This window comes from Nyctereutes procyonoides, unplaced genomic scaffold (assembly GCF_905146905.1).
Source record: "Nyctereutes procyonoides isolate TBG_1078 unplaced genomic scaffold, NYPRO_anot_genome, whole genome shotgun sequence".
Classification (NCBI taxonomy): Eukaryota; Metazoa; Chordata; class Mammalia; order Carnivora; family Canidae; genus Nyctereutes; species Nyctereutes procyonoides.
Window position 1 is genome coordinate 24648328 of NW_026575037.1, and position 25308 is coordinate 24673635.

Genomic DNA, 25308 nt, shown 5'->3' on the forward strand with positions numbered 1-25308 from the left:
TCCACTTCAACCCATTTGTGTCCCCGATTACGTGGTGAGGAAGGGGCTCGGTTCACATGAGAGGCAGGGAGAGAATGTGAAGTCAAGCTTAGGAGCTCGAAGCAGCCTTTCTTCCTTCTCCGTTCTTGAGTCTTAAGCAGGTGAGGTTTATCTAGACTCCTCGGGGTCTGCCTGCTGGGGAGGTAGCCCGGAAGGTACAGAAGATTCTGTTCGGAATGCTCGCGGGGCAGCGGGGTATGGGCAGCAAGCCAGCGGGCCTAGGAACGGCACAGAAGGAAGGGGTGCGTGGGGGACCGGGGGGGCACGGGGCGGGGAGTAGCAAGCATTCCAGGGCCGCGGGGAGCCTCGATCCTGCTGACCAGGGAGGCCTCACAGAGACATTAACGGAAATGACTAAAAGTTTGGAAGGATAAAAATGCAAGAAGAGCCCCCTCCAATCCTAAAAGTAGAGCTTGAGCAAGGCCCACACTGAAATGTAGAAAAGCCGTGAGATCCACACGGGCAAAGGGCCAAACTGGAAAGAATTCCCGTGTCCATCAACAGGTGAAGGGCTAAACCGTTCGGGGTGTGATTCACGGACCCCTCGGCGCCCAGGGCTGCAGAGCTGCTTCCCATACCAGCCTGGACGGACCGCACGACGTTTTGTTGAGTGAAAGAAACCAGACACGTGCGCACACACTGTACGATCGCAGGTAGAGGGAGTCCAAGGACCAGGAAATCTCATCTGTTGGGATAGAAATCAGCTTCCCATAAAATGATGATGATAACGGTACCCACCTGACAGTCACGGCCGTGAGGGGGACAGGATGGTCCAGCTACGGCCGCGAGCCCGGAAACCCTGGTGCGTGGTAACCTAAGAAAAGTCAGCCGCTGCGTTGATTGGTTTCATTCACCGCTTGAGCAGTTTGAACCACCAGGTACGAGCTGATACTCCCAAATTTGCATTTCTTTCCCTGGAGCTCCTTATTCTGCTTGTCTACCTTGTGGTACGACAGCCACCTTAAATTTAAACGTTTATCTAAAAAATTACCTCGGGGCACCTGGATGGTTGAGCATCTACCTTCGGCCCAGGGCATGACCCCGGGTCCCGGGATCGAGTCCCCCACGTCAGGCTCCCCCACAGGGAGCCTGCTTCTCCCTCAGCCTGTGTCTCTCAGGAATAAGTAAATATATTTTTTTAAATTACCTCATCCCCCTCACTCCTTAAATCTAATTCTTCCTGTATTCGTCATGTTTATTGAAAGCGCCCCCATCCACTGAGTCACCTAGGACGAAGATCTTGGGCTCACTGTGTGCCGCCGTTCAGGAAGCTGCCAGGAAGCGAGGGGCTGATTGGCAGGGCCTCTAGAACCTGCATCTTCGATAGCTACACCATTCGCTGTCCTTAGGGAGAGCAGTAGACTTCAAAGGGGAGGTCACTGGGCACAGAGTCCTCAGGAACACTAGGATTTAAAAGAATAGGTGGAGGATGAGAAATACATGGAGTTGAAAAAAATCAAAAACTAATCAGAGAGGGAGGAGAAGCCAGAGTTTTCTGTTACGGGGACACAAGAGGAAAGAATATTTTATTTTATTTTATTTTATTTTATTTTATTTTATTTTATATTATTTTATTATTTTATTTTATTTTATTTTATTTTATTTTATTTTATTTTATTTTATTTTATTTATTTGAGGTGGTGAGTGGCAGAGGGAGGGAGACTGTCAAGCCGACTCTGTGCTAAGTGCGAAGCCTGATACACAGCTGGATCTCACGACATGAGATCATGACCTGAGCCAAAACCAAGAGTCCAACACTTGACTGACTGAGCCCCCCCACCCCCACCCAGGTACTCCCGGTGAGGAATTTTTTAAGATTATTTATTTATTCATGAGAGACAGAGAGAGAGAGGCAGAGACACAGGCAGAGGGAGAAGCAGGCTCCATCCAGGGAGCCGGACACGGGACTCGATCCGGGATCTCCAGGATCATGCCCTGGGCTGAAGGCGGCGCTAAACCGCTGAGCCACCTGGGCTGCCCGAGGAAAGAATTCCTAAAGAGAAGAAGCCATCAAGTAAGATGAAGACTGAAGAATTGCTTTGGATTTTGCAGTTAGAAGATCACCACTGACCTGAGCGAGGGCAGTTTCAGGAGGCAGGGGGGAGCCGCCAGCGATGGAGATGCTGGAAGACGAGGAAAGTCAACGATGACTGCACAGCACAGCATCCAAAATGGGGGGCTTGGAAGACAGAAAGGAGAAGGGTCACAAGAAGCGACACCCATTTTCAAAACGTCAGAGATTCCTTATCTTTTTGGTGCCTCAAGGGCAGGTGCTTGACGATGTAGACAAATTCAGATGTTTACACCAAAATCAGCCAGAGGAACAAAAGCATGACTCCTTCTCAGAAAAGATGGTGAATTTCTTCTTAAATTCTTAAAAATCTATGAGCATCCAAACTCCAAGCCACTTGGCGATGGGACATGTGAATAGCCACGTGCTTAATCAAAACAGTGTCCTCCTGATTCTTTCTTGAATCAATCAGGGACTCTCTGGTGGTTCTTATGTAGTTCAGCTTCACTGTGTCGAGAGGTCTTCTGCACTAAGAAGATATAATGTTATGAACAACTGGGGACCCACAAAATGGGTCTTTCAAGAGTCTGGGATTGGAGGCAATCTAACCTTTTTTTTTTTTTTTTCATGTTTCTATGACTTTGCACTAGAAGTACGCCTGGCACTAAGTAAATGATTATTGGAATAAGTGGGACGGAGCTAGCTATCAGTTGATATTAAACTAAATGCCCATACTCCACTTCTAAAAGGCCCATAAGCCAACGATGGTTAAAAGACGAAAGATGAAAAGAAAGTCTTGATTATATCATGCAATGACTAACTTGCTAAATCCAGAGCACAAGCTTCCCTGATGAATCATGCACAAGAAGCTGAACAGATCAACCTCCTTTTAACTCAAACTGACATCTTTCCCCCTCCTCTGCGATAGATGAACTCTTTCCATATTTAGATAAAAAATCTCAAAGTTGCTATTGGCGCATAGTTAGGTACTGCAATTTTTTAAATGCTAATTAGTTAACTAAACAGTATTTTGCTGAAAACATCAGAGGGGCCTCATGAAGGACACATCTACATCCCACTGAACCTTCATTAAGGCCAGTGAGATACTGTTTAGTTCCTTTTAGTATCATGGAACCTAATGGTAGCAGATGATATATTTCCAAGTATGGAGCCGTTTAAAGGATCGCAATTCTACTTGGCACAGTGACAGACGGTCATAAACAGCACAGGCATGTAGCAAGTATGGCCCCGTATGCATGATGACAAGGGTTTAGTTGCCAGTAATAGGAAAGGGCAGACACCAATATTTACTAACAACCCATGACTTGTCAGGACTTATTCCTACATTTTTCTTATTTAATGTTTGGGGAGTCCATGAGGTGGGTATTACTTTTCTTTCTGCAGATGAGGAAATAGGTAAAAAGACAGCACACAACTTTTGTCTTAGGTCATACAGTTACTATCTAGCCTCACTGGGATTCATAGTCCAAATGTGTGAAAATTTCGTCAAACTCCAAAGCTCATGACCTTTCTGCTACAGCACATGGGGGTGAACCTATCCCAGACAATCAAGTGCAAAGAGACATCGTTGAAATAAAAAAATCTAAGCAGTAGTCATAATAATATTATTACTGTTTAGTATCACCTAATTATTTGATTTGCAGAATCAGTACAATTATTATCACAGTTATACATAACTGCATACAAACCTATGATGTAACTAGTATGACTATTATCAAATCAGAGCTATTATGGCAATTTTGAGTCAGAAATAAAGAAAATGAAGAAAATCAATAAAATAAAAAAACAGAGACCAAGAGATAATTCTGGAGCCAGTAAGATTTATTAAAGGCATTCTCTTTATAACATTTATCAGTGCACATGATTCTAACAGTAAATATATTCTCATCATTCATTTGAATACTGTATAACAATTTACTTAAAAGCATAAATATATATATTTACACAAAATTTTACAAAGACACTAATAGGTTTCTGACCAATGAAGTCATGAGTTTAGAAAGCATGAAGTAAATATTACGTACCAAACAGTAAGATGAAAACTACTGTACTGATACTTTAGAAAGTTCAAAGAAGTACAATGTTCAGGCAAAGTTCTTATATGTATATCTATACTTTATAAAACTTGATAGCAAAAAAAAACTTGATAGCAAAAGTGCCTCTTGGCAGAGCACTGACTATTAAAAATATGTTTAGAACTTCAGAAAGAATACAATGCCAGAAAGAAAAGGAAAAAAAAAAAAAAAAGAAAAGCAAATTTGCTACACTTCACCATTTTAAAGCACCTGGCAACACAGCACATGGTTTATTAACATTGTTCTGGCTACAATAACCAGTATTTACCTACAATCTCTTCCCAACAAGGAAGTTACTGAACTTACCCATGGTACTAATATCCAATTTTCACTTGTCATTCCAAATGGACAAGTGATATATATCTGCAAGTGAAAAGGGCCCATGAAAGATCAGTTTATTTAAAAGAATCATTCTCCAGAAACTGCTCAATATCACCCACGCAGAATCACTAAGTATCTTTCCAAATTACATATATGCTTGTGGTGAAAAATGTCAAACTATTTCCTTAACAAAAGGTCCCAAAAGGAGAATATTCTCTTTATTACTTGATTGCGAACCAAGGCTTTTTAAAACTGTGAGATATAATAGGGATCTTCAATCTTTATCAAATCATGTACAAACTCATTACACCTTTAACCAAACAAGCATCATCAAGAAAACGTCCAGCCTCCGATTTCCTAACACGATGCAAAAGGTAAGTGAGATTCTGGCAACATTTAATTGGTTTTAAACTATATTCATAAAGCCCCCATTGTGGAACATAGATAACATGGTGAACTCTTATGTCAGCAGCCAATATTATTAATATAAAATTATACGATATTTAGGTTAACTACTTCTCATTTGGAAAGAAAAGGAAACTGCCCTTGAATGCACTATTCAAAATGGCAACCAGTTAAACTTTCGAGCAGCAATTTTAGATATTACTATGCAGGTTAAGCTGCCTTAATTAAACCTATATCGGCAATTTGACCATAAACCTCCTTGTAGTTATTTCAGGGGAGAGAAGGCACAGGAACAAAGGTAACTTTGCTCTTCATGCATTTCCACTCATGAAAAAATAACTTACAATGACTATAGTAACCATTTACACAAAGGTCAAGAACCAACCAGAGAGAGTATATCAATGCTAAAAATAAACATTTAAAATCCAAGGCAATGAGAAACTGGAGAAATGAGCACTCGCCTGTTTTCCAGCTCCTAATTTCATTCTCTTGCCACTATGTTCCAGCACAGTGAGTACCTATTTAAAATTGTCTGCCGAGAAAATTCCGAATACACATTCTGAAATTGGGATTCCATAATGCTCATACTGTCCACACCCAATAGAAGGCCACCAACAGATGTGGACTTCTTTGAAACATTTATGCTGACTTCCTGCTTTTTATATTCTCCTACTTAAGGAAAATTGCCTACCCAGTGTTCTCTCTCTTTCATGGATGGTCCTAAAGAGCCTATGTATCAGAATTCACACCCACTGAATCCTCCTGGGTGTGCTTTCCTCTGAGGTCCCTGCTGGGGATGAGCCATGGAGTTCATAGACACGCTTTGGTACACCTTTATTCCTAACGGAATCAGTTCTGCTTGATTTAGATTGTTGTCCTTCTTCCCTGGTATTTTGATTACAAGTTTCCCAGGGTTTCAACAAATCAGGTCTTTCTTCAGATTCCAAACATAAGAGGAGTGACTTGACTACAGATTCTAGTCCCCTGTGGCCAACTTGGGGTATTCTCTTCTCACAGTTGTCAAGAGAAGTAGAGCACATGCTCAAGTCATCATGAAAATCCTTGGCCAAGCTGCAAAGACTTTCAACACAATTCTGGAGATTTTTGTCACTATGGCATCCTATAGTGGCAAGGAGAAGAAAAAAGTTAATTAATCCTTTTTTTATCAAGTATTTATTACTCTTTTATGACTCTATCTTTTAGGTCAAAGTAACCCTATCAAGACAAATCTAAACCATTTAAGATTACTAAGTATACTTATATACTTATAAGTATACTTGATAAGCTTATCTGCTAAATAAGCACTTGGTTTTTTGGGATCTAATTATTTAGGCAAAGTATTTGTATACATTAAGTGGGAATACAACCAAACAAGTTCCTATATTGGTAATTAATGTCAAGGAAGTAGCATTAATTAGACTTTAATTAATGAGTTAGACTAGAAATTAAAAAATGAGAATATTTAAACTATAAAATTTTGATTAATTACAAATTCTGTCTGGAATATATACCTCTCAATGCAGAAATAATAATCTGAATAGTTTGCTCCAAGCAATGTTTTAACTTCAGGAATTCTGGTGCAAAATTAACCATCTTCTTCACATCTTGGTATCCAGAATTCTGTTGTAGTTGAGTTCTGAAACTTTTCTATAAATAAAGTTAATATTTTTAAAAATACAAAATAGGCTACATGACAGTAAGGCTTGGTCAATACGATTTTAATCACCAGAATCATATCTTCAAGAAAGAAAATGAGTTTAATTTCTTCACCGGTGCTTAATTCACCAAAATACAAAATCAGTAATTACTTTTTTAAAAGAAATAAGAACTTTAAATCAATTTTATTTTTTAAATTAAAAAAGAATTAAACTAAGCTTTACACCTAATAGTGGGAGTTGAACTCACAACCCTGAGATCAAGAGTTGCATGCCTCATGGATTTAGCCAGCCAGGTGCCCCAAGAATTTTAAATTAATTGTAAATCAAAGTTCAATCATCATATTACCTGGGGATGAAATAAAACAGTACCCTTTATCATCCAATATAAAAGATAAATTAATTTTTTAGAGTTCAACTTTATATATCTCCCATTTATTTTTATTTAAATAAAAATTTTCAAGATGGTATTTCTCTCCTTTTTGACACATTGATTATATACTTAGTTTATATTTTTCTATTTACTTGACATGAAAATAAAATAATTGGAGCACCCGGGTGGCTCAATGGTTGAATGTCTGCCTTTGGCTCAGGTCATGATCCCGAGGCCCTGGGATCGAGTCCCACATCGTGCTCCCCACAGGGTGCCTGCTTCTCCCTCTGCCTGTGTCTCTGTCTCTGTGTGTTTCTCATGAATAAATAAATAAAATCTTTAAAAAAAATTGTCTAATTCACTTATATTTTTAAATCTTTAGGCATACTGATTATTAAACACAATATTTTTAGCCAATGACTGTCCCAGGAAAAGCTGACAGTTACTAAACCAGTAGCAGTAAGAAATAGATAAAATACATTAACATTAATTTCCATGCAATATCATCTATTACTAAAACAAATAAGTTATGACATCCAAGAGGAAGTAACTAGAGAGCTATTATACATGCTACAACTAACTATGCACAAAAGAATTATCTGGCTAAGGATAAAAACTGAAATAAACATATATTTATACTTTGAATGAAATGATAAAATACACCAACAAAAGTAAACATTAAAGCTTCTCTTACTGTTTTCCACTCAGCAAACATATTTTCAAGACATCCAATCAATTCCGTGGTTTTAGCTTTCATCTGTTTGGTAACCTATACAGAATGTTAATATATCTTATTACATAAATAATTATTTAGAACTTTAAAAATCCCAGAACACTATAGGACAAGATGGGGTAGAATTTTAGTCTAAGAAGTCAAGACTAGAGTTCTATTATTGGGACTGCAATTAAATAACTGAAGTACCTAAATCATGTAAGCAGAATTTCTTTCAAAATAAATTGCACATTGGTTCTACATTAAATATAGATACACTGATGTTTGTGATAATAACAGCATTTTGTCTTACATTTAAATATTTATAGGAATGAAATTTCTAAGACTTCCCTTGGAAGAGGGTGATATGATGCACTAAGAACTATATTTACATTTTCCCCAGTTTTACTGAGATATATTTGACATATAACATTGTAGTGAAGTGTAGAACATAATGATTCAATATACAAAATGATCAAAGTTTAGTTAACATCCATTACCTCATATAGTTGCAACTTTTTTCTTGTGATGAGAACTTTTAAGATCTACTCTCCTAGCAACTTTCAAAACTACAATACAGTAGATCTTATTAACTATAGTCCCCGCGCTATACGTTACATCCTCAGGGCTTCTTCACCATACAGCTGGAAGCTGGGACTTCTGGACCACCTGCACCTATTTCACCTATCCCCACCTCCTTTCTGCCTCAAGTAACCCTAATCTGTTCTGTTTCTATGAGTTAAGCCTTTTTTTTTATTCCACATACAAGTGAGATTATACAGTATTTGTCTTCATATATCCAGGTTATTTCACTCACATATTTTATTATTTGCTTCTCAATTATAACTCTAGGCTGCATATGTAATTGTCTTCCATTTACAAATAAGAAAACAGATCCCAAGCTCCTAAGACTCAGAACCAGTGTGAGAACCCCAGCCTAAATTCCAAGCCTTTGCTTTTGCACTGCTCAATGCTGCCCCCGTAAGGCACCTTCTCATTTAATTTCTGCTGAGGGATTGTGATATAAGAATTTAATTGGCTTTACCCACACAGCACTTCCCTAGGTCTAACTTAAATTTCCCCTATGTGGTAAAAAACAAAAACAAAACCACACACAAATTCATTTTTCCCCTGGCACCAGCTATTCAATTATAATTCCAATGCCTTATGTTTGAACCCATTTTCTATTTCTTCAGATTCTGTTTTCCTTCCACAGGTTCTTGAGCTTTAACTTACAAGAATACAAGCTAAACCCCACTGTGACTATACAGCTATGGCATAGAGAAAATGAGAGGAAGGGAAGTAGAAATCTTCATGAAAATGCAGATAATATGAATTTTATGCAAGATGGGCCTGACCCTTTTGCTGTGTATTTCCTCAAAACAGCAAAGCTAACATCTGCATTCTGCTTTACTACTTACTAAGTGCATTCATATGTATTACTTCATCTCTGCTTTTCATTAACTTGTTCTAAACCTTCTTGCACTTTTTCTGCCGGCAGAAATGCTACTTTGCAGTGATAGATAAAGTGCTTTAGTGATAAATGGTGTTGCTGCTGGGCAAAACCAAGCTAGAGATGTCAGCAGTGGTCAGTATGAGTCCACTTTCCTCAAAGTTGCATTATAGAACTGAAATCAGCCTTATGTCTCCTGGGACATGATCAGACTCCCATATCTTGATTTAGTGACAAAATGAGCGCCTTTGAATTCATTTGTATTTTACAAACAAAACACAAAGTGAGAAAGGCAAACATACACAGAGCACAAGTGCAGGCAAGCTGAGGGACCTAAGATTTGCCAGGCACTGTATTTAGCATTTTCCTATACATTGTTCTTAATTTCGCATAACTTCAGAACAATGTTATGAAATATGTATGATCATCCTCACTTTTTAAATGTGACAAGTGAGGTCAGGTAAGCAGCTCAAGGCTACACAGGAAGTAGGAGAGCAATTTAATGTTCAGTGTCGGGGCGCCTGGCGGGGGGGGGGGCTCAATCGGCTAAGCATCTGCCTTTGGATCAGGTCATGATCAAGCCCTGAATCAGGCTCCCTGCTCAGTGGGGGTCTGCTTCTCCCTCTACCTCTGCCCCTCTCCCTGCCTGTGCGCTCCCCTTCTCTCAAAATAAATCAATAAAATCTCAAAAAAAAAAAAAAAAAAAATAGGGATGCCTGGGTAGCTCAGTGGTTGAGGGTCTGCCTTCAGCCCAGGGCTGTGATCCTGGAATCCCCGGATTGAGTCCCGCACAGGGCTCCCTGCAGGGAGTCTGCCTCTCTCCCCGTGTCTCTCATGAATAAATAAGTAAAATCTTAAAAGAAAAAATGTTCATGGTCTTCTCCAGCTCTGAGACAGTTTAGGCAGGGATTAATCCATGTACCCTTTAGTCTAAGGAAAGAAATGGAGATCCCCTCTGGCTTACATGGAAAGTTTCTCTCCTAATAAAGAAGCTAAATATACATCAGTGAAAAGGTTTTTCTAAAAGGGGAAAAAAAAAATCTAACTTACTCGATGCCTTTCTGGAAACAATTAGTCAGAGGGGTGGAAGCTAACAGTCCTCCACCTGATTTAATTTCCTAGATCAATCAATGTGTATCTAAATGAGTATCTGTCCTAGTGGGGATGATCTCAGGAACCACAACATGCCCAGGTAGCTCCATCCCAGCTAACTGACTCCAGAAAAAGAAATGGAACAGGCAGGGATGGCTTTAACAAAAAGTTGTTACAACAAGATTCTAGAACAGACAGGTCTCTGAGATTGACTGCCATAAAGATTTCAACTTATCTTCAGAGTCCCCAATTCACTAATAATAACTCTTAATATAGAAAATTAATATGCATGAACAATGATTTACAAACCTTATTTTCATAGCATGCTGAGTTTTGTAGTCAAGTACATAGAATATAAAACCCTGGCTCAGGACGACTGGACAAGGTACTCCAGCTCAGTGAAACCCAGAGGAACACGAGAAATTCCTACCTTTAAAGTGGTGTGGTTCACCACTATTATATGTAAAGCACCTAGTCCTACAGTTTTTACGGGGAATTATTTAATAAATAAATGACTCACAACCTAGGACATAAGTATTATTACATAGGACAGGTGCAGAATCAGCCAGAGCATCAACTTGATAAATGATCACTGATAAGTGACAGAGACAGGTTTTAAACACAGTGCCACCTCTAAGACAGCAACTGGTTTTATGTTTTAATATTACTTAGCTGGAGGAGGTGGGGAGGAAGCATATTTTAGGAAGTCACTCAAATCTTCATTGATTCTGTATTTTGATATGAAATAACAGATGCGAACGTCTTTGGCAAAAGATTGTTTAAAATAATTGGATCAATAAATGGCAATTTCTAGTCTTAAGTGGAAAAGTAGAGATCTAAACAAAAATCAGGAAGAAAAAGACAGGCAAAGAATAAACACTAGATGTCACTGCCATACACCATTCTGCTCTAGAGTCTATCCACAGACTGAATGCTCACTGACAGTAACTGACGGGATTTGGCAAAAGTATACTCCAGAGGCTGCAGTGACTCCAGAGTACCTTGGGAAAATATCACCATGGCATAATGTTAACATCAGCCTTTTCAATAAAAAAAAAAAAAAGTCAACAAATTAAAATACATAAATTTATAAGAATCCAATTTAGTTTAATTAAACTATTTTCTAAAAATCGACTTTATAAACCATCTGGTACTATACAGAATGTTCTTTTATTCCTCTTACCTCATTTTGGGTACACTGCCTTAACAGTTCATGCTGAAGTTCTTTTGCTTTTTCTAGTCCAGAATCTAATAGAATCTTCATTCCTAAACTTACACCATCACAAAGAGCATCCATGAAATCCTCCTAGAAAAGGTTAAGCATTATCTGGAAAACTCAGGTTTTATATATATATTTTTAATTATACGTTTAAGTTATATTTTCAATTTATTTTAGGATTATAGTAAGTTCCAGATTTCTTAATTCAGCTAAAGCTGGAATAAGAACGGTCTAAAATAAAAGTAACAAATCCGTAATTTAGCATTCCACGTATAACATGTAATAAGGAATGTCTGAGTGAGGGAGGTGGGTGGGTGATGGGCTAGACGGCTGACAGATATTAAGGAAGGTACTTGGTGTGATGAGCACAAGGTGTTACATGTAAGTGATGAATCACTGAATTCTCCAGAAACCAATACTGCACTGTTAACTAAGTAAAATTAAAAAAAAAAAAAAAGAATGTCATCTTAGGCAAGAAGCTGTGTTGCTAAAATACAGTAACATTCTAATAGAATACTATGTTTTCAATGGTATAAATACTTAAAGCAAGCAAATACAAATTTTCTAGAATTATATAGCTCCTCTTGTGTTGATTGGCTGTGCGAACCCTCCAGAGTAGGCACCTATCATCAAAGCAAAGATCCAAAAGGCAAAGTGAGGATTCCAGAACTATCCAGTACATTTAACCAACTTAGATTGAAACAGTTTTGAATCATATTGTTAAACTATTAGACGTATGAACTATTTTTAAATAAAAATGACTTATTATTTAAGTGATACTATTATAAGAAGTCTACTGTTCCTCAGATGAAGTCTTTTAAAAACTATTATTACCAAATTACCTGAACACTAGCAACCTTATTGCTGCTGTTTCCCAGGAAATGTAACTTGCTGCCTTTAAGAACTGCTAATTGTCCCACATACTTTACAGCTTGTTGAATAGTCTGGATTATTTTCTTTTGAGCCTCTTTTACCATTGACGAGATATCTGAACAACATCCCTATAAAACAAAAATGGATCAGTATATCAGATACATGAGATTACAAATGGAGGTAAAGAAAAGCAATCTGAAGAAAACAAATTGTATTCATTGATATAGTGACTAGGAGGTAGCCTCTACCCTCAAAGACCTTACAGTAATGGGAGACATGACAAGTACGTAGCTAACCCTATGGAAGACAGAAGCGATAACTTCACACCAAATGCCACACACACCAAAAAAGGAACAAAATGATGGGGGTTTTTTTTGCCTTCGAACTTTTCCTGTCCGAGTAGTCATCTGACATCTGACAGATGGTTAATATTCTTTCTGGGGCACCTGGGTGGGTCAGTGAGTTAGCGTCTGTCTTCAGCTCAGGTCATGATCCTGGAGTCCCGGGACCAAGCCCTGCATCAGGCTCCCTGCTCAGCAGGGAGTCTGCTTCTCCATCTCCCTCTGCCCCTCCCTGCCACTCATGCTTTCTCTCTCTCAAAAAGATAAATAAAATCTTAAAAAACAAAACATTCTTTTATGAGGGGAGAAGGAAGAAGAAAAGGAAGTGAAAGGGGGAGAAACAACCCTTCAAACAAAAGGCTTCTACACCAGAGTACACATGCCCAAAAGGAATGAGGAGGTGCCTCCTGAGCTTTCCTTTCTGTTACCTGCCAACTGGAATGATTCTTCAGAGCACTTCTCTTGGCGTGCTTTCTGGGCTACGCTTATAGTCCCGCTACAAGGTAAGAATTCTCAAACCACACTTAGGTAGAAAGCATAGTCACTAAATTCAGTTTTACCAACTTAACAGAAGGAAGTCTGTCCTGAGCTTGGTCTAATCTCCCCTTCAAGTCACCTGTTCGCTCCATCCTTGATTCCTTACATGAAACATTTCCCACAGGGCTATAGGTCGCAACCCCTAGTTAAGTTCAAAGTGTTCTTCCTAGAGAACAAAATAAGGAAAGAAACTACCTACCAGTTACTCTAATAGGTACTTTCTTTTAACATCCATCCATCTGATCCTCAGAGCAACCCTACCAGGTAGGTACTATTATTTTTTACTTTCCCAATGAGAAAATGGGGAGGCTTAAAAAGTTAAGCAATTTGCCAAAAGACATAGAACCAGTTTAGCAGAGGTTCAAGCACTGGATTTCCAAATGCCAATAGTGGGTTTTGGCATTTTCTTCTGTTCCTGAACTGGCTCTAAAATCTAAGAGCCAACTAAGAATATCTCACACTGTCTTTTCTGCCATAACCCCTCCACTAGCTCCCTTCTCCAGGTGCAAGCAGAAGTCAGACCCTCAGGTTTTGGCTGCCAGCTTTGCTCTCTAGCCAGCCTTCCCTTTCCTTTTCATGGCTCTGTGCTATCAGAGCATTTTCCTCCATCTATGACTTCACCCATGCCTGTCTGCCGTGCATCTCTCTGCCTTAGGGTCATTCTGTTTCCTCACTGCTTCTACCCAAAGTGATCCTTCATCCAGTGTGAACTGATAATTAATAACAAGTATCCACCTGAGCATCTATCATATAACAAGTCCTTGTGAAAAAGGACACCTCTAATTGCCCAAAGCTTACTGACCATTGAGGTATGTAGGCCTGCAAATATGTTATATTAAAAGGCATAATAGGTAAAGTACAGGGTTATCAGAAAAACAAATAAGAGAAATACCTAACCAAGTCATGGAAATACCCAGAAAGGCCTCCTAGGAAGGAATAATGGCAATTAAAAATAAACATCTGATTTCAATTTGACCAGTTAGATTACTCAATCAAACAAACATTTCCAAATCCTCTCAAGTAAATATACCACTCAGGAAGTATTCGATCCAACTAAACTTCTACTACAATAATAGAATGTAGAAAGTCTCTTGGTGAACACAATAACATAAGATTTGTTCAAACATTCTAGAACATTTTGTTGTGAAGCCAAGTCACCCATTTTAAAAAATGAAACCTACCCCTTTTGTTATTTTCATATCTAATCCCTGCACATATATAAGGAATTCATGTTTATTATTTTTTTAAGATTTTATTTAGAGGGAGAGCACACATGTGCATGTGCAAGCAAGGGGAAGGGCAAAGGGAGAGAGAAAAATCTCTTTTTTTAAATTTTTTTTTTAATTTATGATAGTCACAGAGAGAGAGAGAGAGAGAGGCAGAGACATAGGCAGAGGGAGAAGCAGGCTCCATGCACCGGGAGCCCGACGTGGAATTCGATCCCAGGTCTCCAGGATTGCGCCCTGGGCCAAAAGTGGGCGGTAAACCACTGCGCCACCCAGGGATCCCGGGAGAGAGAAAAATCTTAAGCAGATTCCATACTGAGCGCAGAGCCGTCACACAGGTTGATCTCATGACCCTGAGATCACGACCTGAGCCGAAATCAGGAGTTGGATGCTTAACTGAATGAGCCACTCAGGCCCCCCATTCAAAGAATTCTTATGGAGGAGTTTGCTGATATGGTAGATGCCTAGGTATTATCCAGTATCAAATTCCCCACTCCTTCTGTAATAGTAGAATCCTTGATTCTCCACTAGGTACTCAGCGGTCCAGAATAAAAAGCACATTTCCCAATAATACTTGTAGCTACATATGGTATGTGTGATGAAGTTCTGGCCAAAGCTATAAAAAGAGAAATGTCATATGGAAATTTCCAGAAACTTCCCTTAAAAGAAGACCCATCTGGCCCTCCTCTTCTTTGTCACTTCTTCCATCCCACTGCACCGAACCCAGTCAGAGCTCCACTGCTATGGTGGACCATGAAATAAAGGGCAGTACTTTAGGCTTGGTAAAGGGGTGTACTGGAAGGTGTGTGAATCTCAAGGAGTTGAGCAGAGCCACCATGCCTACTTCCAGATTTTATGTGACAGAGAGTAAGCTTACTTAGTTTCTTCACAGCCAAGCCTAGTCTCACTTGATATAAGATAAACAGAAAAAAAATTATTTTCTTGCCTGTACATCACTGGGCTTGTGACTAATTCAGCACAAGCTGAAACCCACTACATAACTAGAGCAAGACTTTGCCTTTCTTCCCCAGAGCCATTATTGAGGACTAGCTTAGCAGAATATGCATAATAAAGAGCATGAACTGTAGGCCCAAGATTGCCTGGGTTCAAATCCTAACTCAATCACGTACTAGTTATGTAACATTGGATAGACTACGCATCCTATGGTTCCATTTCTTCATTTATAAATGAAGTGATTAATAACAGTTCCCACTTCTGAAGTAGTTACGAGAATTAAATGAGTTAATATTTATAAATCACTGAGAGCTCTTAGTGCCTGGCACAGATGCCATAAACAATAAACAATTATAGAAAACCACAGTTTCAGAATTGCAAAACAGAAATCCCTTCTGAAAATCCTACAGATCTAATTTTGGGGAAGATGCAGACAGTAGGTCAATAAACACAGGCTGAATAAATGAATTCTTCAAATGATATAATCAGCAAATCAATTTACCTGCAAAAATAACTGTAAGTAGCCTCCTAGTTTTTTAACCTCTTGTCTCAATTCCTCTTCAAGTCTTGCTGTGCTGGTACAAGGCAGAGTATTATCCAACCAATGTTTGATTAGCACCACAAGCTGCTCAAAAGCACATGTGACCTGGATAGTAAGTGCCTGAGCTGCTCGATCCGAAGAGAACACTGAAAGAAGACGGAAAATTTCTGAAAAAAATAATCTCCAAATAAAAGAGCTCGTAAATGATCACCATTAAAACATTTTAGCATAGTCAGAAAATGCATGTCAAGTGTGACAGTCATTTAAAAGAAAAGGCAATGTGCAGAAAGCATTCGTGTAAGTGAATAAAAGCAGTAAGGTTGCTTACAGTTATCTGGACTTTCTTCATCTTGTTCTTCATGAGCTTTAGAAATGGCAAATAGCCCATGATAAATTTTAAGAAAATTATTAATCAGGCTGTCCGCCATGGTTTTTTCTTCATCATAACTCTGTCCAAGAAAATCTAGTGATGACCCAATCAATTCTTTGCAAATTCCAGGAAGAAAAGATTCTGCTGAACTCGAGTAAATAGTGCTTGACTTCTCCATTAAGCCTGTATTGGTAGAAAATAGCCATCTTAAGCCTACTTTTCAGGCACAATATTTTCAAACAAATGTATTAATGCAAGCGTATTATAGACTCATTCATCAGTAAATTCAAAGTGCCGACTTTGAATATTCTTATTTCAGTGCATCCTTATTTCTATAAACCAAAGTGAAAACAAACTTCTATAAAGGAGTCAATTAATCTTTCAATGGAATCAATCCATAGGTTAGTAGTTCTTCAACTACAATACAAATAACAGATAATGCAAATAAACTAAATAACCAGAGGTTTAATCTCCTTCCTCATTTACTTTTTGGGAACACCTAAGAAACTCTGAATTGGTGAAAACAATGGCAGTTACATGAAAAATAATAAATATAATAAACATAAATATAAATCAAGTTAATTTAAATACATAAGCTGCAAGTGTAGGCAATACTAAAGCAAACTATATTAAAAGGAAAGTATCAGAAGCTCTACTTTATACTAGTTTCTTCTCTAGGTATACTGTAATCAAAATAGGCTAAAGCTAATGATTATCTACAGTTAATATATCACATCTCTGGGAAACAGATTTTCAGCACAATTTTCTAAGGACTGTCCAAACCAGAAGTGAATAGAAATAGCTCGAGGGGCTCATTTGGAGCCTCTGGAAATAACTTTATATTGGAATGCTAACTCATGAGTATAATGAGTCTCCTTTTATAAACAAGATTTTTTTTTTTTTTTGTCCAGTTCATAGGTGATTACACAGCAAACTTAAAGGAAGGCAGAGGGGCACCTGGGTGGCTCAGTCAGTCAAGTGTCTGCCTTTGGCTCAGGTCATGATCCCAGGGTTCTGGGATCAAGCCCTGCATCAGGCTCCTGGCTCAGTGCAGAGTTGGCTTCTCCCTCTCCTCCTTGCTCATGCTCTCCCTATCTTTGTCTCTCTCAAATAAATAAATAAAATCTATAAATAAATCAAATCAATCAATCAATCAATGGAAGGTAGAGTAAAGGCAAAGGGTGGGGACCATTAAGAGTCTAGAACAGGGGCACGCTTGGCTGGCTAAGTCAGTAGAGAACGTGACTCTTGATCTCAGGGTCATGAGTTTAAGTCCATGTTGGGGATAAGGTTTACCTAAAAAACAAAACAAAAGTAGTTTTTAAAAAAGAGTCTAGATCAAAGATAAGAGTTTGATTTGGGAAGAGAAAAAAGAAAAGCTATAAAATGCAAAGCTCTATCACTGCAGGGTAATAATAACATGATGATGATTATATTCTAGTCACCATGAACAGTTAATGACATATTATTTAAGAAGATAATTATGTTAATGCATTCTAAAATCCAACACCAACATTTTAAGAAGCCTTGCAAAACTCTAATTTAAAAATATAGTACTTAAGGTGAAAAGTTAGGACACTTGCTCAACTTTCCCGAGCTGCAAAGTGCACCCTCATAACCCCACGGCTGCCTGGGCAGGTTCATAACTAAAAGCATATGTGGGTTTCTGTTTTCCTCTTTGAGAACTGCAAACAAGGAAAGACCGCTTATATTTTATTTTATTTTATTTTTAAATATGGCCTGTAAGATAGCTTTATCTGGAAAAATTACTTTTGTAAAACATTTTACTCTCAAATAATATTGAATAAATAACTTGATACCACAGATATATAACCTTTTGTTGTGGGGATAAACAAAAAGCCTACAGCTTATTTTGTTCTCCCTTAAACAAGTAAGTAGGATAATTATCTTCCTAAAGATAATTTATTATTAAAAAGAAAGAAACTGGGGCACTTGGGTGTCTCAGTGGTGAGTATCTGCCTTTGGCTCAGGTCCTGATCCTGGGGTCCTGGGTACTAGTCCCACATCAGGTTCCCTGTGGGGAGTCTGCTTCTCCCTCTGCCTGTGTCTCTGCCTCTCTCTCAGGGTCTCTCATGAATAAATAAAATCTTAAAAAAAAAAAAAATGGAAAGAGAAAAAAAAGAAACCTAATTTTTTTTTGTAAGATTTTATTTATTTGAGATAGAGAAAAAGAAAGAACAAGAGAGGGAGAGAGTGAGTGTGCACAAACAGGGTTGGAGAGGAGCAGAGGGAGAGGGAGAAGCAGACGCTCCACTGAGCAAGGAGCCCAGAACCCTGGGATCATGATCTGAGCTGAAGGCAGATGCTTAACTGACTGAGCCACCCAGGTGCCTTTAATTTCTTTATTTTAAAGTCAAGATGAGATAAAATTTCTTTTATGACTACTTATATTCCATTAATGCCTTTATCAAATAGATTGTTACATTACACAGAAACTATAACTTTTTGCTTACTAAGGTATATAGTTGTAACCTGCATGTCTTCACTATATAGCTTATTGCTTTTACACTTGTGTATGCGCCCACTTAAATCAGTGTCTCCAACATGTCCACAACCGCATTCTGGCAAGTTCCCTCTTGATCATTCTTCTACTCTGAACTACTCTGGCTTCTGTCACCATAGATTAGTTTTGCCTCCTCAGCTTCACAGAAATATAATCATACAGTGTGTACTTTTTATTATCTGGTTGCTTTCACTCCATAGAACATTTTTGGGATTCATCCAGGTTGTTGAGTGAAGCAGTGGTTTGTTCTTCTGTACTGCTATGCAGGATCCACTGCTACCTGGTAGTCATTTAAATTATTACAAAGAGCTAGCTACACATGCAAATTTACAGTGTATCTCCCTTCTGTAAGAAAATTAATGTTGTAACCCATATTTACATAAAATAATTATTCACTGGAAAAATTCCTATAACTTTTTCTTCCACATTTGAATTAGCCACTCTACTAAAAGGCTTTGAAATAAATCACATAGCACAGAATTTTAGGCATGGAAAGGGCCACCCAGTCCACTCCCTTTATTTTATAAAGAAAATGGAAACTAGTAGAAGATGAAACGATTTGCATAAGAACATGAAACAAGGTAGCCATTGACCTAGGACTTGGTGCTTTTCTCAGTATACAAGAAAATTTGATGAAAAAAAATACCTGATGAATGGGAAGAATGCAAACTCTGAATTGAGTGGGCTTGTATGTCATGTAAACAACCAGAAATTCTTCTATTCTTCATCAAGCTCCGGCTCCTAAAAAAAGAAAAACTGTAGGATTAGTGGTTATATACCACATGGAATAATAGTATTAAGAGTATCCTTAATTCTCTAGAGAAAACTGGTATGCAGGTATGTGTTTTCAATGGAAACATTTTCATCAAGAAATTGCTAAATTCATTTGGTTTCCTGAGCAAGAACTTTACTATCTATATGTATTGTTCTAAGCATACAGTTAATTAATTAAATGGAATACATATTTGCAGAGTACTACTATTTACAGGCTCTAGATACTGTGATTAAACACCGGAAGCATGGTTTCTGGGCTAATTGAACTTAAGGTCCATAGACAAAGAGATAATAATTACAATAGAGATAATACAAAAGAGAGAATAACGACAATAAAGTGATGTGTCATGAGAGCAGCGCATGCTCCACTGGAGAAGAACTTGAGCTGGCCCAAGGGGTTGGGAGGGCCCCCCCGAACACTGCCACTGAAGGATGCACAGTACCTAGCCAAAGGGGGAGGCAGGTTTGGGAAGGAGGGGAGAGTGGGAAGCCCTGGTGATAAAAGAAAAGCTGCACAGGCACGACTCAAGCAAGCTCCAGAAGGCCTGTAGCCTAGGAAGTGAGAAAGGAGTGAGGGGGGAGGCTGGGAGATGTACAGGCACCAGCCTGGGGCTGACCGTGGATGCCAATTAAGGAAGCTTGGATTTTATCTTGAGAATATCCTGGGAAGGATTCTAAACATGGGAATGGTGTAGGTAAATAAATATTCAAGTAAGTACTTGCTGCACAGTATGAAAGCACAATCCCTGTGAAGTGTAGCAGTAACAAATGGAGGAAATGACTCTATCTTCAATGGCTCCTTTGGCTGCCTCTTTTCCCTCAGCCTGTAAAACCACTCAAATCTCTGCCTTGAGTGTGACAGGTTGTCTAGCTGTTACTCTTTCTTTCTAAATGCTACTGGAAAAAGCAGCCTACTTCCAGATCGCCATTCATCTGTCAATTTTCTGAACTCCAATTCCAGCCCTCATTATATCAATGAAGCTACTCGAGCTGTGACCTGGATCTAAATCAAGGGGGTCCTTTGAGGTCTTCTTCCTCACAGAACTCTCTACTACCAAAGGCCACTCAAAGGAAAATACTATTCATTGAAAAGATTGTTAAACAGAAATGTGTCCTATCTGCAGCCATCTAAATGTTTCAAATATATTTTTCCCCATGAGTTCCTACAAGAAAAGCAAAAATATGATCCTAGGGAGAGGAAATATCAACTCTCAATATGACTGGTAATAGGAAGAAGAAATATCAGTTCTCAAAGGTAACAGTTTTTGCACTTAGGAATGAAAGGAAAGTTATTACTACAGTAAGTTATTATTACAGTAAGTCTAAACTAGGAAAACTTATTCTTTTAACACTATCATAGTTAAACAATGTTAAATAAAATGCTTGTCACATTCCTTTCAAAAAATTTTTACTTAACCTCAGGGGAAATTCTACTTTTAACTGCCCAAAGTATGTATCAAAATTTATAGGCAGCCAAACCAGTCTATTTTATCGCAGAGCAGCTTTGGCATATTGTTGCCCAGTAGCAGTTCCATAATTAAGAATCTGTCAGTGTTTCCATTACCTGCAGGCATTCTCAAAGTTTGCAATTCTGTCATAAACATTCTTACAAGGCTGAAACTTCATACACAAGGTCTCTGACCAAGAGCAATTTATTTTTAAAAAAATGATACTTTTAAATTATAGAAGTTCTCAAAAAACATCTCTACCAAGTGAAAACACCTAATTTCAAAATCTTGAAAAATATTAAAAGAAGTTTTAATTTTTTGGTAACAATTTAAACTTCTGTTGGTTCCCTAATTATTAATCTAGAAGTGGGCAGAAAACAAGATGTAAATTACCACCATTCAATAAGCTAAAATTTTAATGTTTGTTATTTATTTAAAATTAATTTTTAAAATTCAAGTATAATTAACATAGAGTGTTATATTAGTTTCGGGTGTACAACACAGTGATTCAACAATTCTATACATTACTCGGTGCTCATCACAGTAAGTATACTCTTAATCTCCTTCACCTATTTCACCCATCCCATCTCTCACCAATGTTCATTAATTATTAGTGTTCATACTGTGTGATCACAATTCTAAGTACACCAAGTTTATATCTGTTTATAATAAAATATAATAAGAAACCAGTAATTATAAATTCTAAAGGGATTTATAAATCACCCTCTAATGAATTTGTAGTTCTGGTCCGAATTTTTGGAAGGCTATGTTACTCCAGGTTAGCTTAAGTACCCCAAACCCTTCTGCCCAGTTTCCCCCAGGGGCCATCTTTAGCTCATTTTGGAGAATCCAGCTCTGTTCTGAAGTCCTCAAGATGAATCACCTGAAGATCTCTGTTTATTGGTATTAAATCAGAAATCAGATAGTCTCTCTATTCCAAGATTTACTTAATACATACAAGCACTCAATAATAAGAGCTGCCATTTATTCAATACTCATCCACTGCAGTGAGAGTCCTACATACTTTATTTCTGATTCTTTTTTTTTTTTTTAATTTCTGATTCTTAATAACTCCTTCACAACAACATCATCAGTCCCATGGTGGTCATAGTAGCAGGAGAAGCAATTGTTTTTATGACCTCACTTAAACTTAGAGATAGGCTCTGTAGAATAGATATGTATCATTGTCTCCATCTTATCAGATAAGAAAACTGAAGCCTAAAGATGTAATGTCACTTGCCTATGGTCAGACTCAGCTTAAATCACTCTGTTATACACCTGAAACTAATATAATACCATATGCTAACTATACTGGAATTAAAATTAAAAATTTAATGAAAAAAAGTTGAACCTAGGACTCTGACATGAGCCTGTGGACTTTTTTATTATAGTATATTGTAGGGGATACAGATAAGTATCCTACGCTCAAGGAACTCAGAATCTGTTTAAAGGACATGCTTTGTATTTCTTTCAGCTTATTATGTCTTGGCTATTTCTTCCTGTATCTTAGCAGTTACCATGTAGCAAATAGAACAAAAATAACAGGAGGAAGAGTTGCTCTAAAGTAATTCCTCGCTTTGAAATTTTATAAATGAGTTTAAAATAAGCACAGTCAAAAACAAGAAAAGCATGAAAAGGTCTGCAAACCCAAATGGATTCTGAGCTTCAGCTAAAGGTAATGAAGTAAAAATAAAAAAAAAAAAAGAAAGAAAAAGAAAAGAAAGAAAGAAAGAAAGAAAGAAAGAAAGAAAGAAAGAAAGAAAGAAAGAAAGAAAGAAAAAGAAAGAAAGAAAGAAAGATTCTATTCTGTTCTTTCATATGCAAAAGAGAAGCAATATGGCATAGTGCTCAAGAAAATCAGGATCTTTGGAGTCACTCAAACTTGGATTTGAGTATTTGAGTGCCGCTCTTCCCTTATCAACTCTGTGAGTTTGGACAAGTGATAACCTCTTTAAATCTTCAGTCTCTTCATCTGTAAAAGGTGGGTTATGACAACACTAACACATAGTTTTGTGTAAAAAAATACATGACATAATACTTAGCAAACAATAAATGTTTTTCATAATGATGATGCTTCTGTTACATGGATGAATGCTACTGACTCTTACATCCTGAAAATTCCCAAATCCCTCCTACCAAGTTCTAGACCTAAATATACAGATTTAAATTCTCAAATCTGTAGACTCTCCCTGGGATTCTCCCTGGGAATCTCAAACTCATTGTGTCCAAAAATAAACTCATCTCACCCTCCATCTCAGAGAACACCACTTTCCTCTAGCCAGTCACCCTTGTTAGACCATGATTCATCCTTGAGCCCTTTACCACCCTCAGCCCCACAGCTAGCCAAGTCCTTTGTGATTCTTTCTCTTGAATATGTATAAAACCGGACTTTGCTCTCCAGTCCTTCTGCCTGACCTGATCTGGGATCCTTATCAACTGTTCTTCTAGTTTCTTCAATTCCTGGTCTTTGAGGACAGAGTGTTTTTTATTCATCTTTGTATACTCAAGACATAGCAGACAGTAGTCTTGTTTCAAAACCAAATGAAGAAATATTTATTTAAAAAGAAGTCTTTGTTTAAAAACCAAACTAAGCAGCTAAATTGGTTCCAGGACCAAGGCCTTTCTATTATACCATTTTGCCCCTCTGTTATCTAAGCGTGTGAGGTCTAAACAGAACTAGTTTTTCCTTGAAAAGCATCTATTCACCATGGAAGTCTTTTAGGTTTTTAGTTAATAAACAGCATTTGTCATATATAGAAGTTCTCTATCACCATGATTTATTCTTCTGTGGTGCTCACACTAACTTGACAGCATTTCAAGTTCTATAACTTACAAAAAAAATCATAGAATATGCCAACTTCTTGAAAAAGGGTAATTTAAAAGTAATAAACACCATTCATTTTTATAGGAAATTAGATTTATGCTATTCTAAGTCACTCTTAAGACTTATATGGTAAGATGCGGACAATTTTGTTCCTATTCTAATAAACAATTTAATGCCCCAAGTGCTGTAATTTCATCAGTAACATACTATTTTTCTTATATTACTGGGATCCCTGCACAGACATATCCGTTATGACAACAGATAGTTCTTTTAAATTAAGGAAATGATATATATACACGTATTCCGAGAACAAAAATCTAGTAACAAAACGTCTTTACCTCCTTCTAGAAAAGGAAGAAACTGGCACATTTGTAATGTCAGGTTCCCATTCATCTTCAGGATCACAAAAGACATCTTCACTCTTGTTACTATTATTACTCTAAGGAAAATAAAATATATGGTTTCTATTAATTTGGGTTAAAAATATTCGGCAACTGGGGCAACTGGGCGATTCAGCTGGTTAAATGTCTGCCTTTGGCTCAGGACAGGATTCGAGGGTTCTGGGATCAAGTTCTCTCTCTCTCTCAAGTGAATCAATAAAATCTTTAAAAAAAAAAAAAAAAGGAAAAAAGAAAAAGAATAATCTGACAACATTAAGATTCAATCATTACCTGGTCAGATATATTAATCACGATAATAATCTGAATTTTATCTTATTTTATTATTTTTTAATAATCTGAATTTTAAATATTTAAAGTAATATTAAAGTTCTAGCAAAATACTATACACATTGAGCTTGATTCAGAAATAGTATAATTATATAGGAAAATAATCTAAGAATATTGCAATGAACATTGCAAGTAAGAAGTTAGATAATAATGAAGGTAACTCACCTACCACATTTTAATGTATATGACAAGGCAAGAATGATCAAATTACTTCAATATGGTTTTTTGTTGTTCTAACTACACAGGCAATCCACACTCATTGTAGGAAACTTGGAAATCATGAATACGTATAAACAAACACACAAAAATGTAACTACTTACAAAACCATCATTTAGAGATAAACACTGTCAGTTTCTTTCAGTCTTTTTGGATTTTCTGTTATGAATAATATACCTTGCGTTCCTGGAATTAACCCTACTTGATCATGGTGTAAGTATTCTTTGAGTGTATGTTTGGGTTTGATTCACTGATATTTTTTTTTCTTTTCTTTTCTTTTTTTTAAGATTTATGTACTTATGGGGGCGGGGGGGAGAGAGAGAGCAAGCGCAGTGAGGAGGGGAGAGACAGAGAAAGAGAATCCTAAGCAGACTTACACTGAGCATAGAACCCAACCTGGGGCTTGATCTCACAAGCTTGAGATCAGGATTTGAGCCAAAAACAAGAGTTGGATGCTTAACCAACTTCACCACCCAGGCATCCCTGATTTATTGGTATTTTATTCAGGATTTTTATAGCTATGTTCATGTGAAGATTGGTTTGTAATTCCCTTCTGAATCATCTTTTCAGGTTTT

The 25308-nt window shown here is 37.5% G+C and overlaps 1 protein-coding gene across 1 annotated transcript in view; it reads right to left on the reverse strand.

The window, feature by feature from the left end:
* Positions 1–3889: 3889 nt before the first annotated feature.
* The window catches only part of KIF14 (kinesin family member 14), a 57361-nt gene continuing 35942 nt past the window's right edge, over positions 3890–25308 (reverse strand). Inside the window, exons 22-30 of the mRNA XM_055319495.1 lie at positions 24127–24227; positions 19389–19483; positions 16177–16401; positions 15810–15994; positions 12219–12377; positions 11341–11463; positions 7595–7669; positions 6384–6519; positions 3890–5992 (exon numbers count right to left, since the gene is read on the reverse strand). Coding sequence (XP_055175470.1) covers positions 5616–5992; positions 6384–6519; positions 7595–7669; positions 11341–11463; positions 12219–12377; positions 15810–15994; positions 16177–16401; positions 19389–19483; positions 24127–24227 — 1476 coding nt within the window. The 3' untranslated portion in view covers positions 3890–5615. The remainder of the gene's footprint in view (positions 5993–6383; positions 6520–7594; positions 7670–11340; positions 11464–12218; positions 12378–15809; positions 15995–16176; positions 16402–19388; positions 19484–24126; positions 24228–25308) is intronic.